Source organism: Pteropus medius, unplaced genomic scaffold, assembly GCF_902729225.1.
Source record: "Pteropus medius unplaced genomic scaffold, Ma_sr-lr_union100, whole genome shotgun sequence".
Lineage (NCBI taxonomy): Eukaryota > Metazoa > Chordata > Mammalia > Chiroptera > Pteropodidae > Pteropus > Pteropus medius.
In genome coordinates, this window is record NW_024350927.1 from 31,737 (window position 1) to 59,713 (window position 27,977).

Here is a 27,977-nt window from a genome sequence, read left to right on the forward strand (position 1 = left end):
CCTCCGTCGGCCGCCACCTGCGTTCTTCCCCACGTTTCCAAGTAGACTTTCCTCGCGTCTGGGAGCCACCGGATCCTGAGCGCCCCACCGAGGGCTTTGCGTGTCGTTCCAACTCTATGGTTCCGCGGAGGCGGAGGTGGCAACGCGGTGCATGCCGGATCGGCGGAAGGCGGGGTCCGGGCTCCCATCATGGCGGCGGCGGCGGCGGCGGCGGCGGCGGCGGCGGCGGCGGCGGCGGCGGCGGCGGCCTCCGCCTCCCGGTTCTGGCTCTGGGCGACCCTTCTTGTCCCTGCGGCCGCGGTCTACGAAGACCAAGTGGGCAAGTTCGATTGGTGCGTACATGTGGGGCCTCTTCGGGCTATTTTCCCTTGCTAAAGGGAGGGAGGTTAACATGCAGCAGGACTGGCTAGGCTACATGACCTGCGGGGGCCCAGTGCAAAAGGAAATGTGAGACCCTTGTTCAAAAGTTAAGTTTTAGAATGGCGACAGCAGAGCATTAAACCAAACGTTGGGGGGCGTATCTAAACCTCCCCATGTGATTATAGGTTGCAAGCAGGTGCAGCTGGCCCTGTCATTCAATCATGTCATGCTTGGTGTTCAGGTCAGAGATCACGGTTCCCTCCTTTCCCGTCCGGTCTCATTTCTGTGACTGGCAGGTTTCTGATCCACTGCGTGTCAGAGGTCGACAGCCCTCAGTGAACTGTCATTCCTTTTCGAATTGGCGTCTCTTGACCATGTTAACAGGGCCTTGGGTGTTATTATGTGTCCTAAACGGAGTCCTCTTTCCCCTTCTTTCCAGACCAGCCCGGCTCTGGGCTCAGAACCGAGCCGCTCATGTTTCACGTCGGCCAGGAGGTGCCATTCATGGAGGTGTCGCTCACTCACTCACCCCCACCCCCACCATTCCCCCACCTTCTTACTTAAGGCCTTGGAATTGGCTTGCTTTTGGTTGAATCTCAGTTTTTTCACTTAAGAGTTGTGTGTTCTTGGGAAAATGACTTAACCACTCTATGCCATGGTTTATCTGTGAAATGATTTACTAACATTAGTCCCTTAATTCCTTAAATTTGCACAATGCCTGGCTCATTGAGTGCAATCAATAAGTGTTACCCATTATTATTACTACTCAGGGAACGTTTTATCCTTCAGAGCCCAGCTCAGATACCTCCTCTGTGAAGTCTTCTCTGTATCAGGCAATTACTTCACATATTTGTCGAGTGCCTATATAGATCAATGTTCTAGGTGCTATGGATACACAGATGTGAAGGAGCTCATGGGGCAGATAGGCAGTAAGTCCTCACTTAACATCATCAATAGATTCTGTGACTTTAAATGAAATGGCATACACCAAAACCAATTTTACCATTAGTTCATTGATATAAATAAGAGTTAAGTCCTTACGGCAAATCATTATAAAGAAACAACACCATTCGAGGAACTGTTGTATATGTGTGTGATATAAAATGGTGTGACAGTGCAACATAAGTTACATTTTTAATGATGGGGGCAAATGCTCACGGTCTAATATGTATGTAGTACACGTACAGAATAGACGGTATGATTCTAATTTAGCAAAATTTTAGGTATATACAGTTTACAAATTGAAAACCAGAGAAAATACACCAAAAGATTGAAAAGTTTATGGTGGTGATATTTTAGGCATTTTTGATTTTTTCAATACTTTTATGTATTTTTCACATATTCTGCAGTGAGCAGGCATTACTTTTATAGTTCAGATAAAAGATGACAGTATTTTAAAAGAGCATGAGATTTAGAGTCAGAAGGTCTTAGTTTTGCCTTCTAGTTCTGACAGTAATTAGTTGACTTCAATGGACTTTGGTTTACTTACCTATAAAATGGGAGTAATATTTGTCCTATGTACGTCATACAGTGTTCACAGGATACAGTGAGAAGAAAACAATTGGAACTATAGGTAGACACTGTCAATTGTTATATGAGCGTATCTTTACTACCAGCTTAGTTTCTTCATTAAAAAGAAAATTGGACCAAACAACATCATGACAAGAGAAACTGAATGTAAATATCATGTATGTTTGTTTTCTTTGCTAGAGAATGCACTGCTTCATTAGTAGCAATGTGCAAGCACCTCTTATGTACTTGGTAGTCTGCCACGTGAAGCTAATTATATTCTCTTTGTGCTTCAGCAAGAGTGCTGAAGTGCTAGGATATATTCTAAGGAAAGCATGAGTAATGGGTCAAATGGATCCTGAACATAGTGTGGGCTAGAAAAGGTTGTAGAGAACAAAGGCCTGACCCAGTCCGTGGAGTTTTGTTGCATAATTTTTTTTTCTCCGGAGGTCAATGAAAATAGAAGGGAAAGTTGGACTGTGTGCTTATGGACAACAGAGTTTGTATTTCTTCCCTTGTGTGTAATATGAGTGCCTAGTCCCACTATTAATGAATGCAGAGAGGACTGTGATGTTTGTTCTAGTGGGATTTAGGCCAGGAGTTTTTTTGGATGTCAATTGAGATAAATACATGCTTGTATATGGAAGGAAGACTTGTATTTCTCCTCTTTTAGGTATAGTCTTTCTCGTATTCCCTTTGCTTCTGACTACTTTGCATAGAAATCTTGCTTTTGGTCAGATCTCCTCGTTAACAGATATTTCTCTTACATCCTTAGATAGGTATGATGGTGATAACTTTGTGTATTTGTGCAGTTGTCTTTTTCCAAAGCATTTTGTGCAGCGATGGTTTTGGTCCCTTACATTTCACTGTACTCTTTTCTTCAGGAGACAGCAGTATGTTGGGAAGCTCAAGTTTGCCTCCTTGGAGTTTTCCCCTGGATCCAAGAAGTTGGTTGTGGCCACAGAGAAGAATGTGATTGCAGCATTAAATTCTCGGACTGGAGAGATCTGTGAGTGAATTTTATGTACGCCAGTTAGCTCGGGATGGAATGGTTGACCACAGTGAATCCAGAATGGCCTGAGGCTTGTGAAGTATGCCTGGTTGGTTCCCAAGTTAGGGAAAAGTCAGCCAAAAGATGCATCTCTTGCTGGATTCCAGCAATTCTCTTTTTCTGACTTGTCATTTAATGTATTTCTATAACTGGCCTTTGTAGTTTATTCCTTCAGCCCAAGTCCTGAGTGTTTTTAAATAAGATATTGCTGCCAAAAAACCACGTTATTCTGTTTTGCACTAAAGGTTTGGATCTGCCACCCCATCCCCAAGTTACTTGGATAGGTGATTCATAATCACTATTTTTCTTGTGACTCATATAGACTTTGTTAATTTTGTCATTGCTCATTTATGTGTTTGGCTGGGTGGAAGTGGGGATGAGAAACCCAGAGACCGCATTGGGATAGTAGCAGCTCCTCGCAACCCCTCATCCCCTCATTTCCCAGCGACTGGGAGTGGATCATTGCCAGTAACCTGTAATCCTTCCTTCTCTTGACATAAAATTGGATACTGCTGTGCAAACCAAGACCTCTTCAGTTCTCTCCTACCCATTTTCTTGGATATCTATGTTCAGTTCATAGTAACGTCCAACTCTCATTGTCTCTCAGTGTGGCGCCATGTTGACAAGGGCACGGCAGAAGGGGCTGTGGATGCCATGCTACTGTATGGACAAGGTAAGCAGAGTCCTGCTTTGTCTCTATCATGGTATTGGCTCCCTCTTCCCGTTCCTTGGTTCCGTCTACAGGGTCTGGTAGGGAATGGAGAAGGGGTGTTCCCAACAGGAAAGAACAGGTATGCAAATAGTCCCTATTTGCATTCATACATCAGAAGTGAGGCAACTGCTCACAGGCCCTAGGAGGCTGCAGAGCACCAGTTTGGGAGATGATGTCACTGTGTTCTTTTCTTTTCCAGATGCAATCACTGTGTCCAATGGAGGTCGGATCATGCGTTCCTGGGAGACTAACATTGGGGGCCTAAACTGGGAGATTACCTTGGACAGTGGCAGGTAGAGGAGAAGAAGCTGTACTTCATCTTGGCTGGTTCAAGGCTTTGCTGGAACACTGGTCTTCATGGACAGCACCTTTTGGCCTTTCGGGTTTTTCCCCAGGGACTGCTACAGAGCAAAAGAGCCTCAAATACCCCGTTTTTATTCTTGAGGTCATGGAACATGTGTGTTTACTCAGCCAGCATTTGTTGAACACCTTTTAGATGCAGAGCTCTCAGCTAGGTGCAGTGTTTATTCTCATACTTGACTGCTTTTCCTAATCTTACGATGACTTGAGAGCTTTGCAGCGTTCTAGATAAAAGAACATAATATAAAACTTGTGATGTTTGAGCTACTATTATATCTTTGCTGAAGTTGTTTAAATGATACTGTCATCCGCATTAACTTGTATACCTGACACTCATTCAGTAACACTTGGGAAGCCCCTAGGCGGTGGTAATACACATGTGACTGTGAGACAGTTTCCGTCATCAAGGAACTCATCGTTGGTTGTGGGAGGCAGGCATGTAGCCCAGTGTTGACAGTACTCTCTGATGGGTGGCATGGTAGAGGGTTGGCATGGCTGCTACGAATCCCAGGGGAAGGAGAGACCAACCCTTAGGAAATTCAGGGGTTGTCAGGAAAGCTGTACTGCCCAGTGGTTGAAAGTGCAATCTCTCAGGTTAGCTAACCAAACACAGAGGCAGGCTTAGGATCCAAATGTGTTTGATGCCAAAGCCTATTTTCTTCCTTGCTAGGCTACAGGGGCAGTATGTTCCAAGTTGTCTCCTCTAGCCTGGGGCTCTGGAGGCGATGGGCAGTGTTCACCCCTGTTTCTGTGCTCAGTTTCCAGGCACTTGGGCTGGTAGGCCTGCAGGACTCAGTGAGGTACATTGCGGTCCTGAAGAAGACCACTCTTGCCCTCCATCACCTCTCCAGTGGGCACCTAAAGTGGGTAGAACATCTTCCAGAAAGGTAAAGCTGCCTTCTCACCAGGTGACAGCTACCTGGTTCTGCTCTCTGCAAGCCTCTTTCTCCTTTAGGGTTGAAGCATCGCTTAGGCCCAGGCTTACTTTATGTTGGCATCAAGTGTAGTGTGTTGGGCTTGCTAGATGTAGGCCTGAACTCAAATCCTGTGCTACCTCCGGAGTTTCCTTTGCATTGGAGAGAAAACTCTTAAACTTGGCATGGGAGCCAGTCAAGCAAGGGGAGTGGCTCACTTGCTCATGGTCATACTGCTTCACACCTTTTGACTTCTGCTTCAAGTCAGACTGAGGCTTTCATATTAAGAATTAGAAAAGCTCAGGAAGGGCCAGAGTAGGAACTTAAGAAGGTTTGAGGTGGCTTGAGAGGTCCTGGTGGTGGGAAGCATTGAAGCTAGGAAGGAACAAGAGGGAGGGAGGAAAGGAAGGGATGTGCTTAGACCACCCGTGGCTATTTTCAAATTTTAAGGCAGGAACCCAAAACTCAGATTCCTATGGGGCCGAGTGCATAGCATCCAGGAGCAAGCAGGTCAGTGGGGATTCTTGGGAGCTGGAGTGTGCCTGACTTACCTCAAGGGGGCAGCCTTACTCAGGCGATAGGTGCCCTATAGCCATGGTCTCCAACCTTTATGACACCAGGGACTGGTGCTCCTATGAGAGTCTAAGGCCTGATGATCTGAAATGGAGCTGAGGTGGGGATGCTAGCGCTGGGGATCGGCTGTAAGAACAGATGAAGCTCTGCTTGCTTGCCTGCCGCTCATCTCCTGCTGTGTGGCACTGTTCCTAACAGGCCACGAACTGGTACCAGTCTGTGGCTCGGGGGTTGGAGACCTCTACGTAGGTAGGCCTAGTGTTGCCACATCTTACCTTTTAAGAAAAGCTAGAAATTTGATTTTCACACGTTAAATCTCAGTTCTAAATGTGAGCAACTAATTAAAATAAAATTAAAAAAACCCCAACAACCGTGTGAGCCAAACAAAACCTATTTGGGGACTGCTAGTTTATGACATCTGGCTAAGGATATGGCAGCCTAGTTTTCGCTGACCCCTGAGGATGGTTCTGTCCTATGGCTAAAACTGTTGCTCCCTGCTTTTTCTGCTGTCCCTTAGTGACAGCATCCATTACCAGATGGTGTATTCCTATGGCTCTGGGGTCGTGTGGGCCCTCGGTGTTGTTCCCTTCAGCCATGTGAACATTGTCAAGTTTAATGTGGAAGATGGAGAGATCATGCAGCAGGTATGGTCAGGCATATGCCTGGAGGAATCTTGTGAATTGAGGAGGGGAATAGATAGAGCCCTTCTTTGCACTGGAGACCAGGGAGCTGGGCTAGGCAGATGCAAAAGCCATTTAAGGTCTCTGATCCTGGTTACTTGGAGGCTACCTTTTCCTCATCAAGTATTTATATAAAGCCCTTGCATTCATGCATGGTATTCTCCTGGGGTGGCTAAAGAACTTGCATAGGTCTGTTTGTTACCTGTAAGTATCTTACAAGATGATAGTATAAAATAATGGTAGAGAAACCACATACGACAGATACAGTAGGGAAATGCTTATCTGAATTATGGTATTTACAATGACCTGGTATATATTTTCCAGTAACCAGAAAGAAAATCATGATTTTCCTATATCTTTGGAGCTTTCAGAAGGCTGGGGGGACAGGAAGAGCTCTTTGGGACTGGCCATGAAGAACCTTGTGCTTAGCCCCTCACTCCTACCCCCGACCCGCCCAGTGGAATGTGGCGGTGACTGCTGACGAGCTGAGAGGGAAAGTGTAAAAATTCTCACGGGCCTCCCGTTATGATGTCTTTCACGTAGGTCAGGGTTTCGACTCCCTGGCTGCAGAGTCTCACTGGAGCCTGCGGTGTGGTGGATGAGGCTGTCCTGGTGTGCCCTGACCCAAGCTCACGGTCCCTCCAGACTTTGGCCCTGGAGACGGAATGGGAGTTGAGGCACATCCCACTGCAGGTGAGAGGCTAGTGCTGTTTCCCTTGGCTCAAGGCATGCCTTTGCTGTTTAGAAAAGTCCCCCCAGTGTCACCGCTTCCATCCTGGGCCTCGGCAGCTATTCGGAGATCAGGTCTCTGGTTGAACTGGCGAAAAGGGGAAGCGAGCCACTCTCCTCTTTAGAGAATCTGAATTGGAGCTTCTAGAGGCCATGTGCCTTGGCCTAGTTACTTCACTGGCAAAGTGGGGCAGAGGATGCAAGCCTGGGATGGAAAACTGACTTCTCGGCTTCTAGCCCTAATCCTCCTCCTCCTTGCCTCCCAGTCTCTCGACTTAGAATTTGCAAGTGGATTCCATCCCCAGGTCCTGCCCACACAGCCCCACCCAGTGGATCCATCTCGTGCTCAGTTCTTCCTGCAGTTGTCCCCAAGCCACTATGCTCTTCTGCACTACCATAATGGGGTCCTGAGTCTGCTCAAAAACTTCCCACAGGTAACTTTAGACAGCATGGTTTGCTAGGATTCGGGAGGATCTAGCTAAGACATGGATGCTAGAATTTCCTGCCTTAGAAGCTGGAGACATTTGCTCAAGATAGAAGATATCTTTTCATAAGTGGCTTAAAAGGGTTTAGCCTTAGAGCAGAAATGGGATACTTTTTCTTCTGAGAGTTAAAAAGGATCTTTAGAGTAAAACTGGCACCTTCCTCTGAGCCTAGAGGAGTGAGGACATTAATTAGAGATTCCGATGGATGCTAAGAGCAGTGTGGGATTGAGGATTGACCTGCATCTGTGTTGGAGGCAGGGGAAAGGCCAGTTTTCAGTTTTGGATGCAGCTGGGGCCTTCCTCTGCTCTCATGTGGCCTGGCTATTATGCCCCGAAGTTGGGAGCCCTCTCAACTCCAAAGCTAAGGGGCTTCCCTATAGAAGTGACCCTGTGGAAGGCTGTTGGCTAATAGAGGCCCCGTTTAGGAACTGCACCCTGCTTTTTCCCCCAGACTGCCCTAGTGAGCTTTGCCACCACTGGGGAGAAGACAGTGGCTGCAGTCATGACCTGTCGGAACGAAGTGGTGAGTGTTGAGATTAAGAGTCAGCATTTGGGGGTTTCCTTCCTCATGTCTGCCAGGAGCCCTGGGAACCAAAAGTGGGCATAATCTCCTGGTCACTTTGAAACCAGGGAGCAGGAGGCTGTTGAGAAATAAGTTGTCGCTTCATCTATAGAGCTTTCTGCACACCCCATTGGTCTCCAGGAGCGGGACCCTTATATGACGACCTTACTTTTATCTGGGACCATTACAGGTTGCACAGGCTTTGTGGGCAGGAATGGGAAATGAGCTGCGCCTTCTCCCAAGTACAGAGAAGACACAGAAGTGAAAGCTTCGTTTTGGTGACTGAGAAGTGACACTTTGGCTCAATTTTTTCCTTCTGTCTTCTCTTTTCCCTAGCAGAAACCTAGCAATTCCGAAGATGGGTCAGTAGGGAGCCTGTCGGAGAAGTCTAGTCCACAGGTAGGGTGTGGCATTGGGAAGTGTGTCAGACTTAGAGACACAAGAGGTCACCCAGTATAGCTGGGGGAGCAGCTTAGGTTATCAGCAAGTCTCCTAGAGTTTCCAGCCTCCAGTGGGGTTTCCTAAGTTTTGCAAATGATATTTCTCTTGATCCTCTTTACATGAGGAGGATTAGGAAGTAGACTCTCTAGAATCTGTTATTAACTACTTTTTCCTCTGGGTCTCAGTTTCCTCATTTCTTTTGGGATCCTGGTGGGATCTTGGGTGGTAATGTGCGCAGTCGCACTGAGGCGGAGCGTGAGACCTCAGCTGGAGGCTCAGGCATCTGCCGTAGCTTTTCTCTCCTAAGCTTTTCCAAGGGGTTGTGGTTTCCTGGCTTTTTGGGAATTCTCTGCTATGCTGTACTGGTTTCCTCTGAAACAAGCAGAGTGGCCGTAATTTTATTTTTTTGTTCAGGCATCTTATTTCTGCTTTAGGATTTAGCTTTCTCTTCTCTCTTATTTTTCTTTGCATATATTTCTTCTTCAGGCCTGGGACTGAAGTTCTTCCAGTTCTTGGACTTCCTTTGGGGGACTTTGCTTTGGGGGATCCCTCTAGCTGACCCACACTGTCTGTATCCCTAGGACTTGCTGGCTTGCTTCAACCAGACCTACATCATTAACCTCTACTTAGTGGAGACAGGTCGGCGGCTGCTCGACACCACGATCACCTTTAGCCTGGAACAAAATGGCACTCGGCCAGAGCGGGTGAGTGGAGACCTTTGTCCTCAGGCTCCATCCTGTGGGCTTTTCAGCATGGGGCTCCCTTTCCTTAGGGCCAGGTTACAGCCATGGGTCCTGGGTTAGGGCTCTCAGGACATGAGTTCTAGTTCTTTCTGAGCCACTGACTTGTCATATTCCTGTGAATAATAGGAAAGCAGTTACCATTTGTGCCAAGTTGTCACCGTGCCAGGCACTGTGCTGAGCTTTCACTTATGCACTGATTAAGTTAACCCTTTTGCCGGTTTCGTGAGGTGGTTATTGCTGCCCTCATTTGTAAACGAGGACACCGTCTGGTGAGATGCAGAACCCTGTCCAGAGTCACAGAGCTAGTAAGAGGCCGCTACCCCCACAGTCTGCACTCTTAGTCGCTGCCCAGCATTGCCTTTGTGCATAATTAGTTGTGTTCCTCAGCCTGTCTGGGCTGTGGCTTTATTTCTAAAATGGGAAGTTTAATCTTCCCTCCTGCTTGCTTTGTGGGGTGTGATTGATGCGTGGTGAATGACATGGCATCCGAGAGGTCTGGCACCATTGAGTTGGCTCCTAATAATCTATATTATTTTATTGGAATCTAGGTAATATCTGTATTGTCTAGACTTCAAGTAATGCTGTGACCTAGATCTCTAGCCACTCCTGATGCTTTGAATCTTGGGATCCGGGGCTCTAAGAGGCACTTGAACTCTCACTGACTGCAGTGGTCTTGACTCTGGCTTACAGCTGTACATTCAGGTATTCTTGAAGAAGGACGACTCAGTGGGCTACCGGGCCTTGGTACAGACAGAGGACCATCTGCTACTTTTCCTGCAGCAGCTGGGTGAGTGGACCTCATTCACCCCATTTTTTCAGGCCTGCCCATGAGTTCCAATCAGACTCTTTACTTGGGGCTATGGACAGGCTTCTGGGAAAGATTCAAGTGGAGTGTGCCCTCGATATCATATCAAGAATATACGTCACTTGCTTTTGAATAATTCTTTAGCAATCCATGGTGGGTTATAGAACCTTTTTTCAGTTGACTTGTTGAATCCAGCCCCTTGCTCTGCCATTTCTCTCTTTGACGCAAGAGCTGCAGGGCTCCCTGAGCCACCATGATAAATCTCTTCGGGAGGTGAGGGAGGCAGGCCTAGCTCTGTGACCATGGCTTCTGTAGCAGGGAAGGTGGTGCTGTGGAGCCGTGAGGAGTCTCTGGCAGAGGTGCTGTGCCTGGAGATGGTGGACCTCCCCCTGACCGGGGCGCAAGCTGAGCTGGAAGGAGAATTTGGCAAGAAGGCAGGTATGAACCGAAGGGGCTGGGACAGCAGAGTTGGTGGAGGGGGCGCTCTGGGACTGGGACACACAGGCGATGCTATCTGATGGCAGTCCGAGCTTCCTGAGTGCAGCCATATTGTCAGTCTGTTTTGAACTAGTTCTGTGAGCAATTTTCGGAGCTTTTGGACCATACGGTTTATGTAAGCATTCTTTTCTCTGAAAGAAGTGATCTTTGGGTCACTCTAAAGAAAGGTCCTGAGAAAAAAAATATTTTAATATAGATAGTGATACTGTCTTGAGTACTTGAAATTTATCAGGCACCACGTCAGGCACTACACACCTATTGTCCCTAAAGCAACAGCCAAACTTTTCTAGGGAAACATGCCTGGGACTAGCCACAGTCTCAGCCCCCAGGAGGGGCTTGGTTTCCTCTACTCTGATTCACTCCTGCCTCCAGCCTCTCTCCCTTCCATCCATTCATCTAAGTAGCCAACAGATATTTATGGAAGGCCTGCTCTGGGCCAGGCACCCTGCTAGGCATTGCTGATTTTCTTAAGCCGAGGATTAATTTGACTTTACTATTTATTTTTGCTGCCTGGATCCAGCGATTCAAGGTAAAATCTGCTTCCTGCTGCCTTGTTGCTCATTGCCTACCACATGACTAGCTTTTCAGTTAAGTCTTTGTTTTCCCTGACTTGGATCGGCAAGGTCTGTACTGTGTGTGTGGACTGCTATGGCTGTGACTTGTTCTGTTTGCCTCTCACGTCTCTTCCTTGACCTGAGGTTGATGGAAAATAGGCTAAGCAAAGGCACTCCTCCTTTACTGTGTGCCCTGCACTCTGCGAGGCCCTGTACATATATATCATGTGGTTTCATCTTGTAACAGCCCAGTCAGTGGGTTACATGCCATTTTATAGATGAGGAACCTGAGGCCAAAGGTCAAGTACATTTCTCAGGGTCACCCAACTAGTAAGCAGTGGAGCTGAGATTTTAATACAGGTTTGCCAGACTCTGGAGGCCGTGGTCTTTACTGTGCTACCTTACTTCGGGGACCAGATCCTTCTGTAGAGGAGATTTGAGGGTGGTGGCCTCATTGACGGATTCAGGGGTACAGTGAATGATAAGGGCCATGCCAAACTGGCCAGTTCGTCGCACCGAGTTCAGTCGGGTGGTGGAGCCCCGCATGCGGACGCACCAGTTTAGTGTTAAGTAAAAAAGAGAAAAGAGGAAAAAAACAAAACAACAACAACAACAACAAAAAAACAGTTGATAGAGTAGGAATGAAGCAGTGGGAAATGAAAGTACCCAGTCACAATACACACACACCTGCACCCCTGCACCCCACACCCCTTCCTCTTCTGGTTTTGTCATGGCACCCAGAAGCCTTCCTCTGGCTCTTCTGGATGTGGGGCTGTGGTGGAGACATTTATAGCATGACTGCATCCTGCATGGCTGATCTCTCACCGTTTAGTCTCCTATTCCAAGATTCCAGGCAGGGGAAGTACTAAGAGCCAGGTAGGTTTCGGAAGTTCCTGCATGGTTGTACCTGTCTGTGAGACTATTGGCATCAGACACAGGACTGCCCCTTGGGCGCACCACCTGGCGTGTGGATGACAGGAGGGGGAGCGACCCCTCACTAAGAAAAGTAAGTACCCGCTAGCCGGACACACCTAGTCTGATGGGGAGGGAGCCTCAACTGCATTGCCTTTTCCTTGATACCAGACGGCTTGCTGGGGATGTTCCTGAAACGCCTCTCGTCCCAGCTCATCCTGCTGCAGGCGTGGAGTTCCCACCTCTGGAAAATGTTTTACGATGCTCGAAAGCCCCGAAGTCAGATTAAGAACGAGATCAACATTGATAACCTGGCCAGAGATGAATTCAACCTCCAGAAGATGATGGTGATGGTGACAGCCTCAGGCAAGGTGAGAGGGGGTTCAGCCCCAGGTACCAAACTTTCTCAGACTCCAGGAGTGGCGGGGGTGAGTGCCAGTTCTAATCTTCACGGATGGAATCAGTTTTTCGGTTTGTCTTTCTAGTAGTGAGCCAGTTGCTTGTTTATCTTGCAGCTTTTTGGCATTGAGAGCAGCTCTGGCACCATCCTGTGGAAACAGTATCTCCCCAATGTCAAGCCAGACTCCGCCTTTAAACTGATGGTGCAGAGAACTACTGCTCACTTCCCCCACCCCCCACAGTGCACCCTGCTGGTAAAGGACAAGGTGAGGCCACCTCGGATTCTAGCCAAAGTGGTGTGGCTTTTTGGTGTTTCATAACTTAAATTTATTCTCGGCCTTTGGAACTCTTAAAGAGTTAAAGATGGATACTCAGGGGCTAGAGCTGGTTCTTCCAATTTTTGCCTGAGTGGAGGAACCATCCAGGACTGATGTGGAATTGACTGGCAAGTGGATGTGACTTTACCAGATCTGTAGTAAGCCAGCTCGCTGTCTTCCCAAACGTAGGCAGCTGTTAGTAGCTGAGCGGCTATTTTCTCATCTCTAGATGAGGGAGAGCAGGACACAGAGCTCTTTATATCTCTGATTCCCAGAATTAGATGTATTTTTGTGGGTTCGTTCTTGTGTTGTTAGAAAGGGGGTTTGGAGACATTCTGCTAGAATGGCTGCCTTGGGGTTGCTGAATTGGTTCTTGACTGTTTTATTTCTTCCTCAGCATGTCCAGTTCTTGATTAGCTTTGGGGTCAAGAGGAAGTTGGACCGTTTTCTTTTTGACACATGAGTCTCAGGGACCATTCTCCTTCAGCCAAGACTGTTTTCCACAAAGAGGGCAAAGACTAAGGAGTCTGGCACAGTTGAACTGAATCCCAGCTTTCCAGATTTACCCCTGGGATTTGCATTCTTTTCATGTTGGTTGAGGCTGACAGTTTGACTGCCTATTTCAGGAGACAGGAATGAGTTCTCTCTATGTCTTCAATCCCATTTTTGGGAAGTGGAGTCAGGTGGCTCCCCCAGTGCTGAAGCGCCCCATCTTGCAGTCTTTGCTTCTCCCCATCATGGATCAAGACTATGCCAAGGTGCTGCTGTTGATAGATGATGAGTACAAGGTATGACATCTTCAGAGTGGCTGGAGAACATTCAGGTGGAGTCGGGCGTAGGGGCGGGGTGGTCAGACAGCAGTCAGTGTACCAGAGATGGGAGCTGTTCACAGCGCACATTTGAGCTTGAAGGGCATCTCTGAGTGACTCGATTACTTTTCTGCACTTGTGGAAACTTAGTCTTAACAGAACTAAATCTAAGCCCTAACCGAGTTCAGTAGACTTCAGTTCTCCTAAGATCTGCTGTTTTATTCTTAGGCTCTCTTTGATGGGAAGTAGTAATAAGTATTGAGAAACTGCTTAGACATTCCTGACCTTTTCCTTTAACTATTTTCTTGGACTTTCTGGGGTTTTCAAGGTCACAGCATTCCCAGCCACCCGGAATGTCTTGCGACAGCTACATGAGCTGGCCCCTTCCATCTTCTTCTATTTGGTGGATGCAGAACAGGGACGGCTGTGTGGATATCGACTTCGAAAGGTAAGGAAGAGGGCATCCTGGCAGGACCCTTTGCAGGAGGGATGTGGGTGTTTCCTGGCGATTTGGCTAAGAAGTGAATTTTACTATTTATTCTGTTGTAAATTTAGATCAGCAGAGTCCTGATACCTGATTCAAAATCATTTTCATATTTACTGAGCAGCTTCTACTCGGCAGGCATGGTTCTAGATGCTCTGAAAAGAGCAGTGAACGATAGACAGAGTCTCTGCTTCCATGGAGCTATCATTTTACATTTCTTTTCCATAGTAGAGAGAAGGGTCATTTTTCTCTATTTTGAGGAGGGTGGCAGGTGGGGTTGGGGGTTGAGTAACAGTACTTTCTATACAAAGATAACATTATTAACCCACTCTTGATAGAGTGTGTGCTTTGAATTTTATTTCTGGAAATGGGATCAATTTGCTCTGATCCTGACACACTTGAGTCCAACTCTTGCAAATAGTGATGCACACTGGCTCTGAAGTCCAGCTCGGAGGTTCACAAGCTCCTGGGCTGCATAGAGGAGTAATTTGTGGCGTGTACTCACCAGACAGCCCTTCCGTCCTGTCCCATAGGGCCTTTGGAGAGGTGCTGTAGCATAGAGGTGCAGAGCTCGGACACAGCTCAGTAAATCATGGCTGGCCCAGTGTACAGGAATGTGGATATTTCCTACTCAGATAAACAATGGGGTACTATTGAATAGTCCTCTGCTTTCTCGCTGTAGTATTTTTCTTAATCAAATTGAGAGTTCCAAAACTTCTTCACAAACTGGATCTTTGGTGCTGTTTTTCTGGGAGCTCTGATCTGTTTTTTTACAGCACAGAGGCCCCAGATAATGAACTGTAGGATGTGTCTGGCTGCAGCTGTCTCTGGTCTAGGTGTACCCTTCTGATTACCAGCTGGCTGTTTTGCCCTTGCTCTAGGATCTCACCACTGAACTGAGCTGGGAGCTGACCATTTCTCCGGAAGTACAGCGTATTGTCAAGGTGAAGGGGAAGCGCAGTAGCGAGCACGTTCATTCCCAGGGCCGTGTGATGGGGGACCGCAGCGTGCTCTATAAGGTACAGCACTGCAGTCTGGCGTAGAGCAGAAAATCAAGGGTTTAAGTTCTAGTTCTAGGATTTGGTAGATACATGACCTTCAGCGAGTCATTTAATTCCTTTGAGCCCTTATTTATTGTCTGTGAAATGGGCATAGTGTACCACCCTCCTAGGGTGGTGGTGATAATCACATGAGACACTCCTGCTTAGCCTAGTGTCTGGCTTATGGCCACTTCCCGATAAATGTTAGCTGCTGTATTATTAGTGGTAGCACTGATAGAACTTTCTGGCATTAAACTGTAGTTGATCCATCAGAAACTCCATCTGTGTGATCAGCACTCTAGTTAGTGGTAAAGGGAGGGAGATGGAGTGGTAACTAGTGGGCTGTAGCACTGTCCTATGAGAGAAAGCAGTCACTGTGGTAATGGACACTAATTCCACCCTCTGGCACAGCAGAGGCTGAGTTCGAGAAGGAGATGCAATAGAACAGGGTATCACGACCCAGGCACTCGATGCAGAAGCGGCTTCCCCCGGCAGAGGCCACGCGCAGCCTCCGGCTGGACCGTCCTGGTCGAGACCCAGCTCTGCTGCAGGCCAGCTGTTCATCGTGGGCGAGCTGCTCAGGCTTCTCAGGCTTCTGTTTCACCAATACAATGAGGATAGTAGTAACGACGTCATAGGATTATTTTGAAGATTAATGATAACATGTAACGTGATTAGAATGGTGCCTGCCACACGGTTGACATCGTTAGTGCCGTCAACCTGAACTCTTTTGATGACGCCTCCCACGTGGCTGCAGTCAGTTTTACTGGTTCAGAACCACTAAAACAGTACAAATTCTAAAGTATGTTTTGACTTGTCTTGTACTAGAAAAAATACTCACTATGTAATTTTATCTGTATGAGGTAAAATTTAGCAGAATACTTGTGTTTTCATATGTTGGAAGAATAGTAGTTAAGAGTAGGGCTTTTTGGATTCATACTTGTTATGCAAATTTTTTAGTTTAGTGTTTTTTTTAATTTTTTTTGGCTTAATTTTAGATTTACAGACAAGCTGCAGTCCCGTACATCCTCATCTAGTTCCTCTAGCCGACCATGGTACATCTGTCTAAACTAAGAAACCAACACGAGTGCAAGACCATTAACTCAGCTCTGCTCTCTGCGTTCCACCAGCTTTTCCATCACTGTCCTTTCTGTCTCAGGATCCAATCCAGGATCCCACATTGCAATTAGTTGTCAAGCCTGTTTGTTTTTTTTTTTCTGGTCTTTGACAGCTTTTCAGTTGTAACCTTATTTGTCATGACCTTGACAGTTTTGAAGAGTACTAGTCAGGTGTTTTGTAGAATGTCTTTCAGTTTTGGTTTGTCTGATATTCTTACGGTTAGACTGTGGTTATGGGTTTTGGAGAAGGAATACCACAGAAATGAAGTTGTTAAAAAATTTTTTTTGAGTACCACCTGGATGCCAGGCAGTCTTTTAGACGCTGGGATACATCAGTGAACAAAATAGACAATATCTCCTGTTCTCATAATGCTTTTATTGTATTTGGAAGAGGCTAATAAAGAAAATAAATAGCATATTAGAGGGTGACCAGTTCTATAGAAAAATGAGCGTGGAATTGGAAGGGGATACAATGAAAATTGTGCGGCTCAGGAGGGTCTCATTGAGAAAGTGACACTTCAGTGAAACTTGGAATGAGGAGGTGAGTCATATGATATTAGGGGAAGAGCTTTCCAGACAGAAAAGCCAGAGCATGCTTGAATGTTCCAGAAACAGTACAGAGGATAGTGTGACTAGAACAGGGTCAGCAAGGAAGAGAGTCTAGGTTGCTGAGGTCAGAGAGGTGATAGGGCTAGATCACAGGCCGTCACTCTAGTCTTTATTTTGAGTAAGGTAAAGAGCCACTGGGAAGTTCTGAGCAGAGAAATGACAAAAATGACAGGTTTAAGAGGCTCACGTGGCCTGCTGTGTTGAGATTAGGCTGTCACAGGCTGAGGAGAAGAGCAGGAAGACAGTTAGGCTATTGTAGTAATCCAGGTGAGGTGATGGCGGCTTAAACTGGGTTGGCTGAGAAGGTGAGGAAGTATCTGATTCTGGATACTTTTGAAGGTAGAGCCAATAGGATATGTTGATGGATAGGATGTGTATCTATGTGAGAGAGAAAGGAGTCAGGGATGACTCAGAGGTTCCAGGTCTAAGACACTGATGTATGGAGAGGCCTGAGGGGTGAGCAGATTTTATCAGGGGTGGAAGGAATTCAGTTTGGGGCTTGTCAGGTTTGAGATGAGACATCTAAGAAGAAATATGAGCTGGCAGTCTGTTAATCAAGTCTGAAGTTCAGGGAGAAGTCTGGGTTTGGACATGTCAAGTTGGGCACTGCCAGCAGCCATAGATGGTGTGAAAGCCATGAGACTGGCTGAGTCCCCAGATGAGATCTGAGAGGTGAGGGGGAACCTGCAGAAGAGACTGAGAAGTGGTGGCCAGTAAGGCTGAAGGAACACCAGGGAGCTGGTGTCTTGGATGCCAGGTGGAGAAAGTGTTTCAAGAAGGGAGTGATCCCATTTCACATGGTACCAGTAGGTCAATTAAGGTGAGAACTGAGACTCATCCCTTGATTGAGTGATAGGGAGCCACTGGTGGAGAGAAGTAGCGTTGCTGGAGCAATGTCCTTAGGTCAGTGAGTGGGCGGACCTGGACTGTATCTTGAGGTACCATTTGCTGTATCTGTGAGTTGAGCAAGTTGCTTAACTGCTTTAAGACATTTCATCTATGAAATGTGGGTAATAGTAGCTACTTAGCAAAGTTTATGGGATTCAGTGAAATGATGTAGGCAAAGTACCTGGAATGGCACCCAGTGGACACTAAACAAGTGCAGTGATGATGAACTCTGAATAGGAAGCTCTTGTGACCACAAAACCCGATTCCTCTGCCAGGCCACCGAGCTCTGGGTCTGCCTCACCAGCCAGGGCTTACAGTGGAGTATGGAGTGATTGAGGTGCCATTGTGGTTCTGAGGGAGCCTTTCTCTCCCCCGCAGAGCCTGAACCCCAACTTGCTGGCCGTGGTGACAGAGAGCACAGATGTACACCATGAGCGCACCTTCATTGGCATCTTCCTTGTGGACGGCGTCACTGGGCGCATCATCCACTCCTCTGTTCAGAGGAAAGCCAGAGGCCCTGTCCACATCGTGCACTCCGAGAACTGGGTGGTGGTAAGGAGCTGCAGATCAACTGGTGTCACTGTCAGGGACACAACATAACCCAAGTGTATGGCTGGTCTCCCTGCATCTGAAATCCTTTCATTGTCTCCTGTTCAAGAAACCAGTTGCTGCTTTGTGTGTTCAAAGGATCCAAAACTCCTGGATGGCAGCATAGAGTGCTGGTTGGGGGTTAGGCTCAGGAATCAGGCTGCCTGGGTTTGATCCCAGCCCTTCCATTTCCTAACTGTACGACCTTGAATTAGTTATTTAAGCTCTCTGTGTTGCATCTTTTGTGAAGCAGAGATAGTAACAGTCACCTTTAGTCTAGTTTAGAACAATGCTTGGCACAAAGTAAGCACTCAAATGTCAGCTATTATTCTGACTTCCAAGAATCTTGAGAATCCTTTTTTGCTTGTGGCAAACTTTACATAGCCTGGAGAAAACTACTCTGAAAGCTAGTAAACTTGTTAGCAAGGAAAAAAACCAGGTGCTGGGTGGTCCTCTCTTGCCTGGGCGTGTAGCTAATGAAAGGTGCCTTCTCATGTAAATTCCCCTGTCCAACTGGACCAGGAGCTAAACCCCAGCTGCCCCCTCTTCTGTCTGCAGTATCAGTACTGGAATACCAAGGCCCGGCGCAACGAGTTCACCGCGCTGGAGCTCTACGAGGGCACTGAGCAATACAACGCCACCGCCTTCAGCTCCCTGGACCGTCCCCAGCTGCCCCAGGTCCTCCAGCAATCCTACATCTTCCCCTCCTCCATCAGTGCCATGGAAGTCACCATCACTGAGCGGGGCATCACCAGCCGACATCTGCTTAGTGAGTGACGAAGGGAGGGTCTCTAGGGTGACCGGGTTCCATTAGGTAGCCACACTGAAGGACAGAGCTGGGGATGCACTGCCAGCAGAGCCACATTTGACTGTAAAGGAAGGTTAGCGAGGAGGGCTTCATTTCAGCAGAAAAAGTTCCTTAGTCTGGCCTTGCCGTCCATGAAAGATGCCATATCTCAGTTCTCATTTCTGATGAACTGCTTCATTTCTCAGTTCTGCATTTTTACCTTACTGAGAAAGTTGAGCCCTGATATCATTTCTAACAGGTGGCCTGTCCTGACGCTGCAGAAACTGGCATGGTTTAGGGTCTCTTCCTTAGTCTGAGCTCAGGACTTAGTGGTTGTCTGATAAGCTGCTCTGTCTGGTTGATTTTGCCAAAGATGTTTGGGACTCTGAGCTTCGATAGGCACTTGGTGCTGCTATTGTATTCTGAGATAGGAGGAAGCCCTCTCAGGAGTTTCCCAGGCTGAATCCCCACCAGTCCTGAGACCAGCAGGCTGTCCTGCCCTCCCTCTGCACTCCCCCACCCCCTACCCCCTCACTGCAGCAGCAGTGCACACGGCTTGTTTGGCTAATGGGAAGGAGACACGCTTGGTTGGGGCAGGTGGTACTGGAGGGAGGGAAAGGAGAGGGGTGAAGAGATCTAAGTGGCCTTCTGTGCCCTTCTCTGTCATCATCGCCCATGTCTTGATTTGAGAACTTTATTTTCTGATATCTCAGGATGTGTGAGGAAACCAGTATTTTCAAAAGTAGGAACCTTCATTCAGACCCATGCCTATTATTTGGATTATCATTTTTGGCCATTTAAGGGAGTCTCATTGATGCATTTTTTGGTTTTAAACCCCATTTTAAGTTTCTGTGATAATGACATTTTGTGATTAGTCTAATCCTGGATTAGATCGGTGCGAACAGCCCTTTCACTTCTTTCTGTGCAGTTGGGCTTCCTTCCGGAGCAATTCTTTCTCTTCCTAAGGCCTTGCTGGATCCCCGCCGTCCTGAGATCCCAACAGAACAAAGCAGGTGAGACCCTGCGGAGGTGCTAACCTTAAGGAACTTCACCTGTTGATTGAGTTGGGCCCTCAGTCTGCTGCATGCTGTTCTGCTGTACTAAGGGCCAGGGATATAGCAGTGGGCAACTCTGACAATAAATCATTAGGTACTCATAAATCCTAAGAAAAAAAAAGAAAGGACAGGCTATGAAGGTTTGGGGGAAGGGTTTGCAGTTGAACTTGGAGAGGGTGGCCTGTGAAAGCCCCTCTGAAACGGTGACTTTGAGTAAAGACCTGAAGGAGGTAAGAAGCCAGCCTTGTGGATGTCTGAGGGAGAACTTTTCAGGCAGTGGGAACACCAGTGCGAATGCCCTGAGAGCACACCTGGGGAGTTGGAGGGAGGGCCCGAGGCCAGTGGGGAACACTAGGAAATGAGGTTGGGGACATACTGGGGGCTGGGTCATATGGGGAAGTCAATAGCTTGTCACCTTCCAGCCATCATCCCTGCATATTTTCTCACCTCCATTCCGAATTCTCTTCCCTTAGGGGCCTGAGGAACTGTGGGCAACATGAGGAGACAGTAGATCTGTCTTTGCACATGAGGATGGGCAAGAGGAGCATGGTTTAGAGGTGGGGAGAGAGAGTGAGAGTGGAGAAGGGGGTGCAGGAGAAGGGTGTTTAAGCTGTGGAAAAGACATGGGATGCTACTACGGTTTTCACAAGGACTGTAGGTAGAGGCACTCTGGGCTAGAGAGCCGCAGTTGGCCTAGTGGCTCAATGTTTTGGTTTTAAAATGGTTCTGACTGGCCTCCCTTGGTGTGCAGTACTGGCTGTCTGTATGGTTTTTGTTTTTAATTTTAGAACGAGGTAGGAATCCAGATCTCTGTTTTGGTGTCCACACAGCTTGCTTTCTTGCAGCCTTCTTAACATTTAGCTGCTCAATTTTTAACTACCCGGAGCAGGTAGACTTCGAAAGGAAGATGTGAGGCTAGATATATGGCCTGGAAAGCTCCCAGGACTCGGAAGGGGCAGCCGAGGGATCTCCTTACAGCATTTTGAATGCTGGTCCCGGCCGATGTTTTACAGAGAGGAGAACCTAATACCGTATTCTCCAGATGTCCAGATTCATGCAGAGCGATTCATCAACTATAACCAGACAGTTTCTCGGATGCGAGGTATCTACACCGCTCCCTCAGGCCTGGAGTCCACTTGTTTGGTGAGTATAGCCCACAGCCACCCTGTGTAACAGCTGCTCTTGGTTTCACCCTTGGGAAAACAGCTGAAGATTCCATTTCCTTTCTTACCCAAGTGTGAGGTTGTGGCGGATCACCGGCTGCCTTTCTTATGTATTTCTCATGCCCTCTGCCTTCCAGGTTGTGGCCTATGGTTTGGACATTTACCAGACACGAGTCTACCCATCCAAACAGTTCGATGTCCTGAAGGATGACTATGACTACGTGTTAATTAGCAGTGTCCTCTTTGGCCTGGTTTTTGCCACCATGATCACTAAGAGACTGGCACAGGTGAAGCTCCTGAATCGTGCGTGGCGGTAATGACCCAGGACCCACTGCCCGGGATCAGAGCCGCGGGGAGCAAGGGCCGGCAGAGAGGCTCCAGCGGCAGTTCGACAGGGCGGGGGAGGCTGCGTGTCGGCTGCCCACCTCGGTTCCAAGTTGTGAGGAACTGTCATGGAGTGTCCTTTTGGGATACGTCTGGTGTATAGTCATCTGTGGGTGGAGGCTGAACTCTTTCAGCTGAGAATCTCGAAGCATCTTGATGGATTTCCCCCGAAAAAGGCCGTTGCCCTGTTTCCTTTCTTTGCTCATCTGAGTGGTGGTGTTTATAAGACCGCCAACAGATTTTTCTCCTTTGTGAGGCCTGTTTAAATTGACTTTGGTTGGCCTTCTGTTTCCCTGCTTCTTGCTTCAAAGTTGAGAGGGAACTCAATCCCACCTCACAGGTGCACTTGCTGTTTTACGTTGGAGAGAAAGAAGAGCCACCCTTAGCTTGAATTTGAGGACTGATCCAGCCTCTCATGGCTTCTCTCCAAAGTAACTCCAGGTTGAGGAATCTATATTTGGTGTTAACTTTATTTTAATTAAGCCTCTAAGTTTCATGCTGTCATTTAGGTTGGGCCACCCAGTCTTCGTTTCAGTTTTTCAAAAGCCAAGTGTGTAATTAGCATCTCGCTTTGTGGGTCATTGCCCATGCTTTTCACCTGAGGTGTGTCCAAGCTGAGGGCTTTTTAATACTTATTACTACTGAATTGTCTGAACCATGAAGAGATTTCAAGGGAGGAGAATCTGCCCGCTGCACAGTACCTCATCACCTCTCATTTCACTCCTAGCTGGTCTAGCCATTTTATAATCCAGAGAAAGTCGTCCTGTTTTAAAGACCCTCATTATTTATTTTTAGATTTAGATATAAATTAACACGTGGGTCACTTGATTTCTCTTAAACAGAGATTTTAAATCTTACAGATCTTTAAAAAATGGAAAGAAGGGGTAGAGAGGAGATTGGCATCTTGTGGCTGAGGCATTGCTGACTGGGCGGTTGTCTCAGCTACAGATAAAACGTGCCCTAAAATTTTTCCTTTGTCTATGGATTTGGGGGATGATGGGGTTTTTCTGTACTGTGAAGAACGAAATGTAGAGTAGACCTTTTCTAGCCCTGTGGGGGGAGCGGTACACTCAAGTGTCTGAATAAAGGGAATGACAAATGACCCTGTTTAAGTCCTTTTTTGTGGCTTAGGAAAATCATTTTGAGACTACTTTTTCATTAGAGGGGACAAAAAGTGCAGAAATGGTTTTTTAAAAACCACTTTTTTTTATGTTGCTATGGTTATATGCTGATGGTAGATCATGGCAGAGAAGAAGAAAATAATTTTACTTTAGTACTAATAATGTGAAAGTGATTTTAATGAGTGAACGAACATCTGAGTGTCTCCAGGAAAAAAAATAACAACAGGCATCTGTTCATCGTTACTCAAGGCATATTGTGCTTAAAGTGACCTGAGAGAAGGGGAAAGGTGTTAAGTTAAAAGAATCCTGCCCCAGTTTTGAGAAAGCCCGATTGAAATGTTGACTGACATAAACACGCACAAGCTGCCTCACTGGCTGTTGCCTTGCTGCCTGTTTTACTTGCACAGCCCAATAAATATGCAAGATTCTAGTTTATATTTATTTATGTATGTGCCGGATCTGAAAGAACAAGCTAACGGGAGGAAAGTTATCTGTCCTTTGGTAAAATTCCCTGTATTTTAGCTTTATTACCTTTTTACTGAACGTTACCGTAAAGCAGGTGCTTAAAGCAGCTAATGCTAATGGCATGGTCAGTCCAAGTCTCTAGTTCTCGACCTCTTCCTAATCTTACAGCAGCCGTTGGTTCTGACCAGCTAAGCTCACCCTCTGCCTAGGGCTTTTGAAACTTTCCTCAATTCTCTATTGGGTTTTCTCATTTTCCTTTTTTTTCTCTACATACCCCTTGAGCCATCTGTTCCTGTCTTCATTAGTTAGGTTAATTTTGGGGCCCCCTGCAATGAATGTTTCACTTAAAAGATTCATCAATATTTTGGATGTCATAATTTATTAGTTTGGTCAACATACAAAATCTCAGCATAAAAATTTATAGCTAAATGGTGTTTAGTGATTCTCAGTTCCTGCTGGGAATAATGTAAATGGTTTATGGTTTTTGTTAATTTTTCCTTAGCCTTTGACAGGAATCAATTATTGGGGAATGTGCATGAATGAAATACAGTATAGTTTTAAATTTTTTGGTGGAGGAGGGGGTGTTAAATAGTATTTTGCCCCATCCACTCTCTTCTTAAAATTGTAGCTTATTGATTTAATACCATTTTTGGAGGGGGTTGATAACTGCTCCCCTTCCTCTACTCCCAGCAATGAAAGGTGAACGGGCTCTTATGCAGATAATATGGTTTTATTACTGACCTTACAGTTTAATAACTACCACAAGAACTTATAGAGTTAAACTTTCCTGAAACCTACTTAATTTTGTTAGCATTCCTCCAATATTTATTTTGCTTAGAGTCTACAATTCTAAACTATGAATTACCTAGTTACCTCATTCTGCCTTTCTCTATAGAGTAGAATTCTGGGCCTTGACTGACTATCGTTTTGTCTGCACTGGAGCAGTTGTAAAACTTCTTGAAGGCATTCCTTTGGCCCTTGGTTTAGCTATAAATCCTTGTCAAGTTCTTTCATTTTAATGAGACGGTATTACTTCTTTCTTAAGCACTAAAGATTGCTAACTTGTACAGCTCCATGCTTCTCTAGCACCACAGAAGAGCTATGTCCCAGCAAGTTTGATGAAGATCTCCTTGGTTAGTATCTCGCCGTGGTACAAAAAGCACTTGGTACAGCTTACACAAACACCAATGATACACGATAAAATAAAATGAAAATCAATGTGGTGAAGAAGCAAGACAATGAAAAACAACTCAAAAAGAGATTGGTTCAGATAGCTGTGGTGGGAACTCCCATTTACCTATAATCCATCTTTTCTTCAAGCTACTATAAAATGGATCCCTAGCTTAAGCCAGACCAGCAGGGAACTAGCTATGCAACTAGACAGAATTTAGGGGGCAGTATTTTGTCATAGTTTGTCCTCAGGAATGGATTTTAGAACTTAGTGCTAAATTTATTCTAGAGATATTGATAAGGCCATTGTTTATTATATAAAGGACCAAAAAAAATTTAATTCTGGGCTCAGTATTAGGAATAGTTGTGTCTTAAGTCACTTTAAAAAATATTTTTTCCTTGACTTTAAATGTACATAGCGTAGAAAATTTTAAATACAAAAATTAATGTGGACTAATACTAATATAAATCACTCATGGGCATTGACAGTTATTTTAGTGTTCTTGTATATAAACTCTTAATGAGATCATGCTATTCTGCTTTTTTTTTTTTTTTTTTTCAAATGATGCATCTTAAACATCACGTATTCATAAAGAGGCCCTAAATCCTTTCTGGAACAAAATATAAGAAATTTCAGATTTGTAATTTGACTTCTCCCTTATAAATTGCTATTCTTTTTTAAAGCTTATTACATAATCTACAATGATTGGATTCACCTGAAGATTTATTTACTGATTTCTGTCCATTTAAAATTTTAAGTAATGAATCTATTATTTCTCTACATTCTTTACTTGGAATGCTTTTTTTCCCTTCTCAAAATCTGGCAGGTCTCAAATCTAAACTCCTTCATAAAACCTTCCCTGTTGATTTTGGCTACTGAGAACCTCTGTTTCCTGGCTGCTAACCACACAATTTCCTGAATGATGTATCTCAGCATTTTATTATTTCAGTCATTTGTTGTCTCCCATGGATTGATAAACTGTCTTCTGAATCCCCTGCTATCTTAAGCATGAAGCTGCTACTTGACCCCAGATGGTAACACCTCCTTCATAGAAGCCTTAGGACATTTGTTCCTAGTTTCTTAAATTTCTAATGCCATTGGTGACTTAGTAAGGAATTCTTATATTGAAATGTCAAGAGATAGTCCTCACCTTTTCTGGTATGCCCTGGAACACGAGCTCTGACAAACCCTATTCTACTTAAGCGCTCACAAGATCAATATGGGAAATGAGCTTTGTGGTACCATAAATTCTATTTTAAAAGGGAAAGGTATATTTTCGGTATTATACTTATGTGTACTTACATAAACAAAATAAAAAGAACTTTGATTACTTAGACTCAAAGTTCAAATAGGCTTTGGAAAACACTACTCTTTGTAACTATCTTAATATTTAAAAACTGACAGTTATCACTTCACAATTAAAACAAGGTAGACAGCATTCTGTGCACTTTTTTGTAAAAAGTAAACAGGTACCATCTAGCTTTCGATAATGAAGGAGATACTGGTATTTTGTTGAATGAACTGCTTCAATTTTTGTGGCCAAGTCATTTAAAAAGACTAAATTAAAAAAAACAAAAACAACAAACAAAAAAACCAAACTATTCCAAACAAGTTAAGATTGAGTCTCTCTTCAGAGCCTTTCCCAACCCTGTATTTCCCAGAGATAACCAGCGAACAATTTGATATGTATCTCTCCAGACCACATAACGTTCTGCGATTTGATTTCATTACTTAGTATATCATGGAGAGCTTTCCATATTAGCAATATGGATCTCCTTTACCTTTTTTATGGTCACAAGGTTGAAATTCTTAAATGTTATTCCCTTAGGGATTGTTATAACTGAATACTCTTCAGGGAAGTCTATCTTGTATTATTTAGACTGTTATTCCAGTAAGGATTTTTAATATCAAAAAGGATGTGTACACACTGCCTCCTCATTTTTCAAGGAGTTTGAGTGTGATGTCACTTGAGACTGACCTCCAAACAAGAAGCCATTTTTCCACCAGCTCTAAGATTTATATAAAAATTTCTCATGATAATGAAGATGCCTTTTCCAGTATAGACACTGAGACTTTTTAGGAAGGTACCTTTATAAAATAGCCACAGATTGATATTGAAGCACACTCTTGTCTATTATTGCCTAATGTGCAATCTGAAAGAACGGAAGTTAAAGCAAAAATACATTTCAAAGGCACAGTTACTTACACAAGCTCCATTGTACTTCTTTGTATGGATTTGGTAATAGCTTATACCCCATTGCAGTGATCAAATAAGCTAGACTAGAAACATAATCAGAATGCCAGTCTACTGATGACAATAGACTATAATTGTAAAGAGGACCAGAATACATATGTCCGCTAGTTGGAAAAAGCCTGGATAATAAGTTAAAATGCTATTATGTCTGCTTAGTTAGTATGGAGTTAGAATAGGGGGTCTAATAGCCTATGCATAGTTTTTACTATAGGCATACATGGGCAAGAAACCAGAATGTTCATTTCCGCTGACCAGAACAGCCCTTCCTTACTCACCAACAGTGCTAAAGGATACAATATAATCATTTGACTCCACTTTTCCTAGACTGTGTGTACTATTTTCTTTCTGTTAAGTGCCTGCCACATGTCATTATACTGTAATGTTTTCCTAATCACAAAGCATTTACAAATAGTTTTTTTTTTATTTTGATACAATTTGACTTACGGAAAAGTTACAAGACTAGTACACAGAGTTCTCAGATACTCTTCACCCAGATTCCTCAAATGTTAACATTTTACCACATTTGCTTTATCCTTCCTCTTTTCTCTCCTCTCAATCTGATTGACTACCTTTTTGCTGAGCGTAAATCTTAATGTGGCAGTAGCAGATCTAAGGACTGTAAAAACCATTTCACAAAACAAAACTCTTCTCATATATTTTTGGACTTATGTAAGTTATTTGGTTTAAGCTGAATAGGTATATCTAAGCTTCACTTTGTAGAAATTTGTCAAGCATTTATTATTTCACATTGGCTGTTATTGAACATCGTTGCAAATTTGGATGTTCCCCTTCTTATAATTTTAATAATTTCAATCGTGTTCTTTCCTTGCTCAGTTTCCTATGAGTCTTGCTTCCTGCTGTTCTGTAAAACTGATATTTCATTCTAGTCTCTTAAAGAAGGCTGCAAGGCACATTTTATTTTAAATTCTAACTATATGAAATACACTATTATGAGAAAAATAATCAATACTTGTTGATTACAAATGACTATCATGTTACCAAACTGAATTAGGCTTCTAATCTATTTCCTTATATTCTCGGTATTAAAAAATCTTTGTCTATTGTGAATTACCAAAAAAGGACCTGCTCTCCATTTGTCGTATTCAGTGTTGTGTTCGGAGTTTCCACAAAATGTACACTATCTGTCCCTGTAACTTTGTAACAGATTGACCTCTTTTGGCTGCTAGGAGCTAATAGTTATGATTTCTTCATCTAAACACAGTGTCTATTAGGATTTATTTCAAGTAACTCTGTATCAGTTGGAATATTTTTCAAATAAAAATGCCAGTATCTCTTGCTTTTGAGGTTCTTGTAGTGACAATGAATTCTTGTTGGTTTTAGACTGCGGTATAATTTTTAACCACTGAAGTGTACACATATAGCTCAATAAATATTGTATCTCCATTTAGCAACAACTTGTGTTGATATATAATTTTT

The 27,977-nt window shown here is 44.9% G+C and overlaps 1 protein-coding gene across 6 annotated transcripts; it reads left to right on the forward strand.

Moving 5' to 3' along the window:
- Positions 1–50: 50 nt before the first annotated feature.
- On the forward strand, positions 51–27,837 carry EMC1 (ER membrane protein complex subunit 1). 6 transcript variants are annotated; one of them, XM_039842066.1, is made up of 24 exons: positions 51–191; positions 231–332; positions 2,754–2,878; positions 3,528–3,593; positions 3,832–3,925; positions 4,751–4,879; positions 5,997–6,123; positions 6,703–6,852; positions 7,155–7,322; positions 7,825–7,896; positions 8,272–8,334; positions 8,958–9,080; positions 9,810–9,906; positions 10,240–10,362; positions 12,060–12,259; positions 12,404–12,553; positions 13,231–13,392; positions 13,742–13,861; positions 14,779–14,916; positions 17,931–18,104; positions 18,699–18,909; positions 19,856–19,940; positions 20,996–21,125; positions 21,283–21,511. In XM_039842066.1, coding segments are annotated over exons 1-24 (2,991 nt in total). In that variant the 5' UTR covers positions 51–189; the 3' UTR covers positions 21,463–21,511. The 6 variants fall into 6 exon arrangements, 5 of the variants coding, with proteins under 5 accessions (XP_039698000.1, XP_039697999.1, XP_039698001.1 ...); XM_039842065.1 differs by having other exon boundaries at positions 94–191; positions 222–332; positions 10,243–10,362; XM_039842063.1 differs by having other exon boundaries at positions 175–191; positions 222–332; positions 21,283–27,837.
- Positions 27,838–27,977: the final 140 nt, after the last annotated feature.